The sequence below is a fragment of the Prunus mume genome, linkage group LG1, assembly GCF_029339155.1.
Source record: "Prunus mume cultivar Tortuosa linkage group LG1, ASM2933915v1, whole genome shotgun sequence".
NCBI lineage: Eukaryota > Viridiplantae > Streptophyta > Magnoliopsida > Rosales > Rosaceae > Prunus > Prunus mume.
In genome coordinates this window covers 28,713,675-28,727,536 of record NC_142698.1, presented here as the reverse complement: position 1 = coordinate 28,727,536, position 13,862 = coordinate 28,713,675, and the positions used below count along the sequence as shown (strand labels likewise).

At 35.2% G+C, this 13,862-nt stretch overlaps 1 protein-coding gene and 3 pseudogenes across 3 annotated transcripts in view; 1 reads left to right on the top strand and 3 right to left on the bottom strand.

Moving 5' to 3' along the window:
• The window catches only part of LOC103327340 (putative RNA 3'-terminal phosphate cyclase-like protein), an 88,934-nt pseudogene that overhangs the window by 51,897 nt on the left and 23,175 nt on the right, over positions 1-13,862 (bottom strand). The window lies entirely within an intron of this gene.
• On the bottom strand, positions 684-3,188 carry LOC107881331 (uncharacterized; annotated as a pseudogene).
• Positions 5,678-7,025, top strand: LOC148921526 (pentatricopeptide repeat-containing protein At5g25630-like). The gene has a single exon (XM_089042830.1). The coding sequence runs from the start codon at positions 6,006-6,008 to the stop codon at positions 6,891-6,893; it is 888 nt and encodes a 295-aa protein (XP_088898956.1). The 5' UTR covers positions 5,678-6,005; the 3' UTR covers positions 6,894-7,025.
• On the bottom strand, positions 10,962-12,218 carry LOC103326100 (protein EARLY FLOWERING 4 pseudogene; annotated as a pseudogene). The gene is made up of 2 exons (XR_016122927.1): positions 11,374-12,218; positions 10,962-11,277 (listed from the first exon to the last, which is right to left on the bottom strand). The product of XR_016122927.1 is annotated as a protein EARLY FLOWERING 4 pseudogene (transcript).

Below are 13,862 nucleotides of genomic sequence, written 5' to 3'. Positions count from 1 at the left end.
CTGGCAAAGTAACAACTCAAAAAGGGGACAATAAAGACTCGGGTAATCTCCTAATAGTAATGAATAATGCCCTAAACTATCGATAAACAAAAATAGGCAACTGTACTTCTAAACAACTTAGAGCATCCACAATCATGCTCTCTATTTTTTAGTTAAATTTTAGCTAAAAACATATAAAAGTTATTTTAGGAGCTCTTTATAAAATTTAAACTTCAATCATGTTCTCTAGTTTAGGGAGTCATAAATGCTATAACTCTTTTTTGATTGGTCCATCTCTATTTAAAAATAAAATATAAAATAGTTAGCATTAAATAAAGGTTTGAAATACTCATTAAATAAACTAGCATTAAATTATAGGGAGTCACTAGGAGTCCTTTCTCTCTCCTCAGATTTAGGAGCTTCTAGAGATCTCCCTATTTTAGGAAGTGAATAGGGAGCATGGTTGGAGTTGTATTTTTACAATTCCTCCCTAAAATTTGTCTAAGGAGCCCATTGTAGATGCTCTTATAGCGAGTATTGACTCCCGAAATGCATTCCACAATTCTTAGGCAGTTCAAGTCCTTAGGTACTCTGCATATATCACAAAATCAACAACAATAAGGGAGAGGAATTGTAAAGGTAAACAGAAGAAGACAACAATATTTAGGCAATAAAACCCCAAACAACAAGTAGAGTCTATCTTCTCACAGCTAGATTTCCATTCTTCGTTAGTGAAGTAACGGATAGCTGACTACATGCATTCATGCAAAAGCACAAGAAGAACTTGAAGTTGGCGGTCAGAAAATAGACAAATAATGACTTCAATCAACTCTTCAGCTTCCGAGGTTGTACATAGCCCTTTTGTTTCTGCAAATAAAAGCACTACAACAACCCACTGAAATCAATACAAATCAAACATATTTCCAAATTATTCATAAACATTTACATCATTAATACATCACTGTCATGCTGTAAGATGGTCCTGTTGAAAGAAAAATTTAGAAAGGAAGAAAATCACTGTATTGCTATCCAATTAAAAGTGTACACTGGTTTATGTAGGATTCAAGACAAAATTGCTGACAAATTATACCATAACTGAATTGAACAGCCTAGACCACAAACTAGGCAAATTGACAACTAATCAGCCATTAATCTGAATGCCTAATTATCAACTTATATCAGCCATAAAAATGAAAGGAATAAATGGATTTATATAGGCTATATGCCCAATAAGCAGCCCATACTAATGAGACAGTAACAATAAGCAATAAGCTAAAACTAATAACAGACACCAACCTATAAATCAACTGTTTGATCCGTAGGAGAAAAGTAAATGGCAGTCTTATGTGTCGTCAAACTAGTATTTCCAATTGTTCTTTACCTCATTTGACAAGAAGCAGTTGCAAGTTTAAGCCAAGCTCTAATATTTTGAGCTGGACCTCGACAAGCAGAATCTAGAAGGCAAAATAAAAGTATTATGAGAAGATTAATAACTGAAACATGCAAAACTATGAAATTCTACACGACATTTGGTATATTGTATGACAAAAACTAGGAAAGAAATTGGAAAATAGAAAATCTGAAAATCATAACTGATCTATTGACACCCTGAAAAAACCATCCTAAAACATCATTGAAGTATAGCATTTGTCAGATTTGAAGAACAAATAAACCCTTTGAGCACTAGAACTTTGTTTCTTTTTTGGTAGGGGAGGCCAAATGGATACGAAGCACAAATTTATTGGGTCCATTTCTATTCCCAGGTTGGACAGAGGTTGGTATATACATTAAGATCAAGGCACCCAGAAAATCCTTCCAAGACTCTTCAACATGAAAGCAGAGAATAAAATTCTCTTGAAATTACTGCACATACACATCATAAAGGATATTCTATCAAGTATCAACACATAGTTTACTACAGATACAGAATAAAGGATGTATATTTCTCCTGTTCATGAAAAAAATTACGTCTAACCTGAAATATGCATGAAAACTGGTAAGAAGGTAAGAAACTTACTGGAACTAGCAGAATCCGTGTTAGATGAGAAGTTGAATAGAAAACCATAGCTTTCAAGAACTATTTTTAACTCAGAATAGTAGGAAACCAATCAATTTTGATAGGTTGTAAATCAACCTGGTTAAGAATTAATACCAGAATTATTCCCTTAAACATATTATCCAATCAAACTTGTCACCAAGCCAAAAAGCAAACACCAAGCTCACCTTATTTTCAAATGAGAGAATAGCACACCAGAAGTCACATGCAGACGCCCTCAAATCTTCTTTGGGTGAATATAGCACTGAAAAACAAAAGGGTAAACACATCACAAGAAATTTCATGAGGATTAAAAGTACAGGCTCGGGGTGACATATAAACTCACTCAAATTAAAGGTCCATGTGGCTACTGATTTTTCTACATGACGACTGGCCAAAAACCAATTTTGAAAGCCAGGCATTTACTAGTAATTCTTCAAGGAAGGTGTCTCCTGCAAAACATCAACAACTAAATATATACTTTGCGAGGCCACATTACTGTACAGGCCATAATATGCACAAGAGGAAACTCATCTTGATGCAGAAAATGCATGTCAATAATTTTTTGATAACTAGAAAGCCAAGCATTATAACTAACCATTTTCTGTAGAGATATCAATCACAGAGTTGAGCTCATCATTAATGAAAGACAGCAACTTTTAATCTCTGGAAAAGATAGAGGAGGTGGGGTTTTCTGTAATCACAAAGTTAAAACGAAAATTAAGAACCAAGCATCAGTTTAGAAAATATAGAGGTTTTATGTAATCAATGAAAACCCGGTCTTTGGAACGAAAGAAAGATCACAAATAGAGGACAAGGTGCCCTATGGCCTACAGTCAAGTCTTATGTCCTCTCTGTTTTTCACTATTTTTCCTTAAATGAAAGTTTGTTTCTTATCCTAAAAACAAAAACCTGGTCTGCAAAAGCACATATACCCCACACAAAGCTGTCGTCCTTGCCGCTTATCTGTTCAAAATCACTAATTGATCAAAAACTCTGCTTGACATAGACGAAAGAGTGATCCCCATTCCAATTAGCAAAAACTCCAATCCAACTACATACATGTGGATTGAAACCAAACAATAAGTAGAGTTAAACTCTTAATTACTTGCTTACTACGGACTTGTTCGATGTCTTGGTGAGTTAGAATGATCATTTGAGACATTAAATTCATTTGTCATAGTTTTGATGATGTACAATTTTGACATATTTTTAGAGAGACTAACTTGGTTGCTAATGATTTAGCATAATTAAGTACTTCCTTTTGCGGTGCTTATTCTTTCTAATTGCCGTATTTTTAAGTAGAAAAAAAGAAAAAAAGAGAAAAACTATACACTATAACTTGGCTCTCATTTTTCACATCTCTTGAGAGACATCCGTACTAAAACTTAATGAAATCTTGATTAAGGGCGAAAGGCATTTGTATTTAGTCTCATATCTTTTAAAACTAACCCAATTAAAATTGAATGACATTTTTCCTCTCTAATTCAAAAGCAAATTTAAACTACGTAGGGAAGAAGCCATTGTTGCTCTGCATTTGTCTCCAATTACATTATACATTACCAATATATCCATTACAGAGAAACTTATTGAGGGAGGAAAGAAGCAAAGAAAACCAAACGAACTTTCCCTTTGCAAAAACCACTAGAGGCAAGCCCCCCCAATACGCTTCAAAACGTCCTGCTTCAGGATCCTGACTCAATACAACTCCAGTTGTTAGCAATTCATAACGTATCAGCGCACTTTCTTCCTGATTCTTTCCCACTCATATGTTTTGTAATATGCATGATTTCAACTTGGCGACCCGAATTAGCTGACGGTGCCTTGAAGATTGGCTTGTATTCTCAAAGTTGATTAGACAAGAGCCAATTGTCTCTCAACACCAAGTGTATATACATCTTGAAAAAATCACAGCTTTTGTCTTTGACATTCAAGTCGTGTTGGATTGCATAGAGACTGCCTCTTTCTTTCCCTTTAACAGCTTAACTTAGTTCGCGGGGACAGTTGTTTGATAAAACTTAGAATAAAAGCATAATTAGTACTATATTCAACAAACTTGTAATCAGGTTCAGCACCTTATGATCAAAATAACTAAGAAGGATTTGACGGGCAACTGTACTTCTAAACAGCTTACAGCGAGTATTGACTCCCGAAATGCATTCCACACTTCTTAGGCAGTTCAAGTCCTAAGGTACAAAATCAACAATAAAAAAAACCGTAGTATAGCCGCGCGGCTATACGATTTTATTATTATTAACAAGGTAGTATAGCCGTGCGGCTATACGCTTTAAGTATATTATATCTAAAAGGAGTATAGCCGCTCCGCTATACTACTTATTTAAAAAAAAAAAAATAGAAAAAAGAACCCTTCTAGTTGCATTAGTTTATACTTTATAGATATTAATTTGCTAGTTTCGATATATGTACTTTATAAATTTAAATTTTTTAATATATATTATTTTTATTCAATAATATGCGAAAATTATTTGTATAATACGTGAATTTTGTATGTATTATTGAAAATTTTGTAAAAAATCAAGTGTATTAAACATGAAAAATAAGTACGTATATGTAAAATACGAGTATTAAATGTGAAAATACTAAATTGTTTATACAGGTAATAAATCTGGAAAGTAAAAATTTCAAAGAAGACAGTAGAGACTCGGGAAATCTCCTAATAGTAATGGATAATGTTCTAAACTATCGACAAACAAAATTGGGAAAAAATAATTTTTTAAAAAAAATCACAGTATCTATGTCAAGAGTATAGCCGTACTATTTATGTATAAAAAAAAACCCCAGTCAAGCCGAGCAGCTATACTCTTGTTTATTTTATTTGAAAATCCCGAGTATAGCCGAGCGGCTATAATATTTACAAAAGAAAAAAAAGAATACGATTTGGCGCCGATGTGTCACAATAGTATAGCCGTGCGGCTATACTATTTTTAAATAAAAAAACCGTATTATAGCCGCCCGGCTATACTGTTTTAATGGTATAGCCACCCAGGAATACTATTTATTTAAAAAACTAATAAGAAAAGGACCCTTCTAGTTTCGTTTGTTTATACTTTATAGATATTAATTTCCTTGTTTCAATATATATACTTTCTAGATTTAAATTTTTTAATATATATTATTTTTATTCAATAATATGCTAAAATTATGTGTATAATACATGAATTTTATGTGTATTTTGTAAAAACCAAGTGTATTAAGCATGAAAAATATGTACGTACATGTACAATACGACTATTAAATGTGAAAATGCTAAATTCTTTATATGGGTAATAACTCTGAAAAAGTGAAAACTTAAAAGAGACAATAAAAACTCAGGTAATCTCGTAATAGTAATAGATAATGCTCTAAACTATCGATAAACAAAAATCGGCAATTGTACTTCTAACGGCGAGTATTGACTCCCGAAATGCATTCCACAATTCTTAGGCAGTTCAAGTCCTTAGGTACTCTGCATATCACAAAATCAACAATAACAAGTTCAAGTCCTTACCTTTCTGTTTTTTAACCATCACCAAGAATGATATGCAGAATTAAATGGCATAAAGATCTCAGAAAGTACTAAAATAACAGTTGACTACCTATTTAAATTTCTTCTTTTCAATTTTTCCAATTTGTCTTCCTATGATAATCCGGATATCCACACTAACCAACCAATGGAATATGAGCATGCCGATTCATATATTCTCTATGTGTCTGAACAAAACCCCTCGTTATGATACTTTCCATTTCTAGAAAATTCCTATTACAGTGATTTCAGCGAAAATATAGACCCTGACAACAGCAAATAAAATAACTGTTAAAATAAATCTTAACACTAAACGATGAAGACGCCTAAACGAAAGGTACGGAACTTTTTATCCAAGTTTAGAAAAAGGAAAGTTTTTGTGGAATTCATGATAACACGGACTTGAGCTTTCTCGAGGAAACCAGTTGGAGGGAGGTTTGAGCGCCCTTTTGCTCAGAGAGGCTGAAGATGGTGATACGGACTACAACTGCTGCTATTTCTTCTTCTTGTTATTGCTGGAGCAGCAGAGGTATGAATTGTCTTCACTCTATCTCCGCTTTTCTCGTTTTCGTCAACAATTACTTTGCTTTTTTTCACTCTCAACCTTCGAAACCGATCAAATCTACAAGAACCCAACTAGAGCAGCCAAAAAGAGACTTACCCAAAATTACAAATGTTGAGGATGCTTTCAATGTGTTCGATAGAATGCTTCAAATGCGCCCTCTGCCTTCTGTTGTCTGTTTCAATAAAATCTTGGGTCAAGTTGCAAAATTGAAACATTACTCTGCCGTCATCTCATTGTATAACCAAATGGGTGTGTCGAGAATTGGACATGATGTTTATACCCTAACCATTCTCATAAATTGTTATTGTCATCTAAACCAAATGGGGTTTAGTTTATCTGTATTGGGAAAATTCTTCAAACTTGGTCTTGAACCAGATGTCTTTACCTTCACCACTCTAATCAACGGCTTTCTTCTCGAGAATAGAGTGGCGGAGGCGGCAGGAATTTTCAACAAAATGATTGCGGGAGGTAATTGTCAGCCTAGTGTGGTTACTTACGGCGCACTAGTAAAGGGCTTTTGCATGAAGGGTAACAATAGTGCTGCTATTCAGTTGCTTAGGAAGATGGAGGAAGGAGCTTGCAAACCTGACCTAGTTGTCTATAGCACAATCATCGACAGTCTTTGTAAGGATACACTAGTTGATGATGCATTAAACCTCTTCTCAGAAATGATGTGCAAGGGTATTGCCCCAGATGTCATTACCTATAACTCTTTGATGAATGGAGTTTGCAAATTAGGCGAGTGGAAAGAAGCTGCAATGACAGCTGCAATGAGCAGCCCATACTCATGATACAATGATAGTAACAATCACTGGTGGATCCAGGAATTATCCGTCCTGGGGGCAAGAACTTGTAAACTCTGACCTAGCAACAACCTGTAAAGTTTGGCCTAATGCAGCTCAAGTCTGAACCATTTCTTTGCCCCCTTTCCCTGCCTTAGCCTTCTTTGAGGCATTTTATCAAACTGTTTGCCCCCATTCAACAGAAAATACCATGAAAACTTGACACCTTCATGGGTGTAGAACAAGACTGAGTGGGGGCTAGTGCCTTCACTGGCTCCTTACTAGATCCTCCAGTGGTAAAAATAACCAATAAGCTAAAAACAATAACAGACACCAACCTATAAATCAACTATTTGAACCACAGGAGAAAAGTATTATGTGTCGTCAAACTAGTATTTCCAATTGTTATTTGACAAGAAGCAGTTGCAAGTTTAAGTCAAGCTCTAATATTTTGAGCTGGACCTCGACAAGCAGAATATAGAAGGCAAAATAAAACTATTATGAGAAGATTACTAACTGAAACATGCAAAACTGTGAAAGTTCTACATGACACTTTGTATATTGCATGACAAAAACTAGGAAAGAAATTGGAGAATAGAAAATCTGAAAATCACTACATGACACTTGTCAGATTTGAAGAACTTTGTTTCTTTATTGGTCGGGGAGGCCATTTCTATTCCCAGGTTGGTATATACGACGCACAAAAGTTGAATCCGTGTACATCTCGACAATAAACATGCGCTCCAAAATATTTTGTATTTTTTTTGAAAACTTTTGAAAGCGACCCATATAGCTAAGTGACAAAATTAGTTAAGAAACAACGGTTGGATATTGGAAGACAGCTGTCCGTTGGATGAGATTACATCGAACAGCTGGGTAGTGAGGTCAAACACTTGAGACCACCGAGCCTATAAATCAGTTCAAGTCACAAGCAAACTCAGTCTTTCTTTCTTTCTTTCTCGTTTCCCATCAAAGATTAAAGCAAAACAGAGAGAGAGAGAGCGAGAGAGAGAGAGAAAAAGAGAGAAAACAGCTGTTGGGTTAACAATGGCTAATAATAATCGGTTGTTGGGTTTTAGGTTTCGCCCTACAGATCAAGAACTCATCAGTTACTTCCTCTACAAGAAATCGATAACCAAGGATCCATTAATGGCATCGTATTACAGCAACATTGTGCATGAGTTCAATTTCTTGGGCGAAACAGAGCCCTGGGTGGTCTGGGATCAGTTCGGAGGGCCTGGCCTGGTCGACGAAGACCTATATTTCTTCACCGAACTAAAGAATTTAAGCCAAAAGGGTAAGCGCATCAAACGCAAGATTGAGGCCGGAGGTACTTGGAGAGAAACCTTTTCAAAAAAGGTTTACAACAAGACGACCGGAAACCCTATCGGGCAAAAAAGGAATTTGCGCTACGAGAACCAAGGGTGCGAGGACCACGGCAAGTGGCTACTAGAAGAATACAGTCTTCTTGATAAAGAGGCGCAGAAGATTGTGCTCTGCCGACTTAAAAAGAACGGCAGGGTTTCGAACAAGAGGAATAATTCAACTCAAGAATTTAAGGAGAAACCCTCAAACAAGAAGGCAAGAAAAGAATTGGCATCGGCAACGGTCAAGATTGATGATGAGCAACCACAGAGATCTTCTAGCCTAAGTAGCGTCGTAAATAATCATGATCAAGAGTTGATATTCGATATTAATTATAATGCGATTTCGAATTATCTTTGTGGTGATGATCAAGATAACATCGATGATCCGTTCGACTATGGTTGTCCTACTGATGAAGAATATGCTATCGACATGGATGCATTGTTGGGAGCACCACCATTGTCACAGGAGCTGCCTCATATAGACGAAACCCTACGGGTAGAGGCTATGAACTCAAGTCGTTTGGAGAATATATGCAATCAACAATTAGACGACATCACATATTGGTTCAACAATTAGAAAATATATTTTGAATATCTATCTGTAAGAAATTTTTGACCAATTGTGAATTTCCTTTCTTATATAGTACACCAAAGGCACCATTGTAATTTGTAAATTCCTTTCTTTTATATATATGATATGTTTCTTTGATTTCATATTCTTCCAAGTGCTTGCATATGTTGGTTTGAAGATGAGTTTCTATCATGTTTCACTGAGTGCTTAATATTTTAGGTTTTTTAGGTTTTAGACATAAAAAAAATTTCACTTTGGAAAAAGCCAAAGCTTTTCAAAAAGACAAAAAAACTCAACTTTCAAATCAAAGACATTAAATGTATTGGATTCCAGGAAATCTTAAAAAAATAAGGCATTTTCATCCATTTTGCTTCTTTTAAAATTTTCTCTCTCCTTTTGCTTTTTCCAAAATGTCCCTAATATTTTTATAGAACATTCGCCAGGTGGCATGAGCATTATGGAAATTTTGTTCGATCTTAGAGAAAATTCCTATTTGAACCTACTAGGTTTTCTGTTATAATCTAATGATCATTTGTATGCTTCTCCAGGCCTTGGATGCATTACTTGATGTATCTTCTTCCTCATTGGACAGTCAGTAGTAGTTCTAGCAAGAGTTTGCTTTTTAAAAAGAAGATAGTAGATATCGTATCGATCAGTCTGATACTGTAAGTAGAATATTTTGTGTCAAGGCATTGTTGTCAAACATAATAGTATAAACTTGTCGGGTTCTGCTTTTGGTTATTTAGTTTTGCCTAAAACTATTGAAAAATCTCTGCTTGCTTCTGTGTGCAATCAATTTTTATAATGGGACAGTAGGATACTCAAATATATCTCTTATTTTATTTAAGTTTTGAGTAACTATGGTTAGGGTTAGGATTAGCTGGTGATTGATTATATATGATACTGCAGATGAACCATGTGTTTCAAGTGATTTTTGGTTGTATTTTGTTGTTTTCAAGTAATTTTGGTTGTTCTCGCCTAATTGTCCCTACTATTGTTGTCATAAGGAAAATATGCAGGATTTATCTGGTCATAATTTGACCTTTTCTTTGGGTTTAACAATGGACTACAATGTGTTCAATTAGAAAGCACTAGTTCATTTGGTGTTTTTAGCTGAGATTGTGGTGATTTTCATTTATTTTCTTTTTGTGGATTTTTAGTTTTTGCAAGATGTTAACAATGTACGAGAGAGTGAAGAAGAGGCTGTGAGTAGGAGGTTCTTTGCAAGCGAGACAAGGTTGAAAATGGTTTTTTTCTCCTTTTTCCTGTTTTCATTCGAAACTTTTTGTTCACTTATTCTTCTTGATTATTATGTTCAAAGTAGTTAAATTTTCGTCCAAAATGTTTATTTGTGTTTCTTGATTTGAACGAAAGTTTGGTATTTCATCCTTTTTTTTTGGGTTTCTTTCATTTCATATTGTCTTCATATTTTCCTTTTCATAGTGAACTCTTATATACCAATTCTTGTCCTAAAGACATGAAAAAATTTGCTATTCAATGGAATATTTTGTTCTGAAATTTGTATTACTCTATGCTTTTTGCTCTTCCCATTACTGTTTTTATTTTTTATTTATTTATTCATAACTTAATGATCTATTTATCCATGATGTGTACATAACGTAGTAGCATATTTTAATTCTTCTTAAGGGGTGTTTTGAATCAAGTGCTTGGTTCTATTCTTCAAGAAGAAGATTATCTTGGTAAACTAAATTGAGTTTGAGTTTATGGTGTTAAATATTTTGCCATATTTTTGTTGCACTGTTTCTTTTCTTATTCTTATATGCAGGGATGATTTGTTTTATTTTCTTTTCAGTTTTAAATAGATTTACAGTACTTTTCTCTTGCTTAAATTTTGTGAAATATATGTATATGGGGAGCCCAGATTAAGAAATAACGGTTAAGCATTATGTAGCCTTTTTCTTGGGTTTAACGATCAAGTACAATGTTCATTGAGTGTTTTTAGCTGAAATTGTGATGTATACGAGAGAGTCAAGAGAAGGCTATGAGTAAAAGGCGGTTATTTGTAGGCTAGACAAGGTTGAGAATGGTTTTTTTCTTTCTTTTATTTTTCCTGTTTTTGTTAGACACTATTTGTTCACTTATTCTCCCTGAATATTATGTCCGAAGTAGTAAAACAAATCATCACAACTATTCAAAAGTATATTTCTGTTTGGTATCATCTCATGTTATGTACAAATTGAGCAATGAAAAAGTGAAAGATCAATTACAGAGAAACAGGTGGTGCAAGTGTTACATTTTTTATTTTATTTTTGGTTTCATTCTTTTGTTATACTAATGCCTCATAGCCTTTTTTTAAAGTTCACCCTCTGGACTTGCTCTGCTTGAAGCAGTACGATTTGATATTGATAGAACTTTGTGATTGAGACCCCATTCATTTCAATGCCTTCCGCAAAATGCTTCCATAGGTAAAGTGATTGTTTTGTTTCCTACTATTCTGTCATTAAAAAAAAAAGGGCAGATTAAACATGCTGTAAAACAAATACTAGTAATAAAATTAAAAAATTAAACAAAAAACTAACAGAAAATATACCTCATAGTATTAGTATCTGCAGGGTGGATAATAATGCAGATAAGCAATCCCGCAGCCTTGGTCCTCATACAACACAACAAAAGCTCAATATCAAGCAAAGCTTTCGTCATTTTACAACAACGCAAGCATTTCAACAAACAGTTTGCAGACGACTCACAAGCACAAGCACAAACAGAAGACTCACAACAAGGTGTTCGAAATTACTGCGACTCCACGCCCGATTTTACCGATCCAATTTCCAATTGCCTGTGTCGTTGTCTTCGTCGCCGTCGTTCTTGTTGCTTTTGGTGGGGATTATGGCGCGAGGTCGGTGAACGATGCTCGAGAAATTGGCCGATAAATCGGAGTAGATGGAGAGGACTTTGTTGATATTGGAATTGATATCGCGGATCAGGACAACATTTTTGGAAAGATTATCGGGGACTCTGGACCGGTGGTTGTCATTAGCCTGCTGGATCAGAGCGCGGTTCTGATCCAGTACGGACTGGACCTGCCGGAAGCTCCTGCTCAGCGTCTCCCAGAGCTCCACGTCGCACTGCTTTTCTTCCTCCAAGTCATCGTCGTCTTCGCATTTGCTTTGTTCGTCATCGCCTTCGCTCCAGCGGCGCTTGCGGCTTTTGTTGTCGTTAGTTTTGGTTTTGATGGTGGTGGTGGCGGTGTCGTCCATGGTCATCTGAGTTCTCCACCAAAGACGACGGTTTAAGTGTGGTCGTTCAAACTAAAATGCATTTCTTTATGTTTTTTTTCTTCTGATTCTCTGCGTGTGGGATTTTGCAGAAAAGGAAATCGAAATGTTCAGACAGAGGGTTGTCTATGGCCTTTTGCTCATTTGACCAAGCCAACTTATCAAGTGGCGGTTTTTGGGGTTTTGTAGGTTGACTACGAGGAAATTAATAAATTTTGACCAAAAAAAGGAAGAGGAAAATAATAAACAATATTTAAGGTTATTTCTTTTTGTTATAATAAATTGTTGTAAAACAAAAAAAACCAAGAGGAGGTATCATGAAAATTGAGAATTTCTTAAATAAATAATATTAAAAAGTATTTAATAGATAGAGAAGCAATACCTAAAAACGGATAAAAAATGCTCTCAAAGCTACTAAAAAGCCACGGTAATAATGCAATTTGAGAATATAACCCCTCGTTTAGATGGAGGAAAATAATTTGGGATTTAGCTAAAAGTTGGGAATTGAATAAGAGAAATTGATATTTCTATTTTTTGGCAACTTAAGCATGAAACCTATTAAATTACGCGCGGAAAAAATTGTGAAAATTTGGGATTGAGATTTCTGAGTAGTTCTGCCAAAATAAGAGTCATTTCACAATTTCTATTTAGCGAGAATTTGTTTCCCTGTAAGTTTTGTCATTTAAAAAATTCAACATGCATAAGTCTAAACATGGAAATTATTAATTGTCAGAAATTATTAACTGTCAGAAATTTAAATAATGGAGATCTAAATTACGTCAATTTAGAATTCTATACAATTTTCAATTCATTCATCCAAACGAAGGGTACCAGTGGTATTAGAGAGCATTTCCACAAATTTTCTATATATAAGCACTCAAACTCCTTGATCTTCATCATCACTATTATTCACCAATTTTACAAGATCAAAACCTTTTTCCATGGCTGCTCTTCGATCTTTCTTTCGTGATCATTTGTTTTGTAGTGGTTGTCTACATTGAAACTCTTAAATTCATAAAGCTTCACCAAGCATAACTCCAAGTTTTTCCTTCCTTCCAAGCTATAAACATCATAGCCTTCAAACCTCAAGATTTTCCTCCCATCCTCCTTCTCTTGAAACTCTTAAATCCCCATAGCCATAGCCACAAACAACAAATTATCAACACTCAAACTCAAGCATATCCAACACCAAGCCAAACACATGCATTTTCATTTGTTAAACTTGTGGGTCTTTAGCTCCCACACTTCAAGCTCTCATGCCAAGCTCATATAATCTCAGATCAATATCAGCAAGTCATCTTCAACTCATCCAAAGGGAGCAACATCCTTACTCCTTGCTAGAAGCTTCAATTTCATGCTTTGTTCTTTCATCTTCTTCCTCTCTTTCCCATAACCACCCAGAGAGAGCAAGCATCCCCTTTCACTATTGGAACCCTTCAATTTCGAGCAATGTTCTTACATTGCTTCCCCTTTTCGCTTCTGGCAAAACACTCAAGAGCCTGACGAAGCTTTCGTCAAGGTGCCGGAAATCTACTCAAGCCACTCATCCATTCGTCCCCATCTCTCTCTCTCTCTCTCTCTCTCTCTCAAAAAGCTCCATCCTGTATCTGAAACACCTATCCTCTCAAGCTAAGTTGAAACCACAGTCATTACTTTTTTGGTAAGAGAACGTAGACATCACAAGCTCTTCGTCTAGCTGCCGAAAACACCCAAAATCTCAAGCCTTAGTCCTTTCTTTATGCTCACTTTATCTTAGCCACAAGCCTCTCATGCAAGCCTAGTAGTATCTGATTCACCAAAGCAA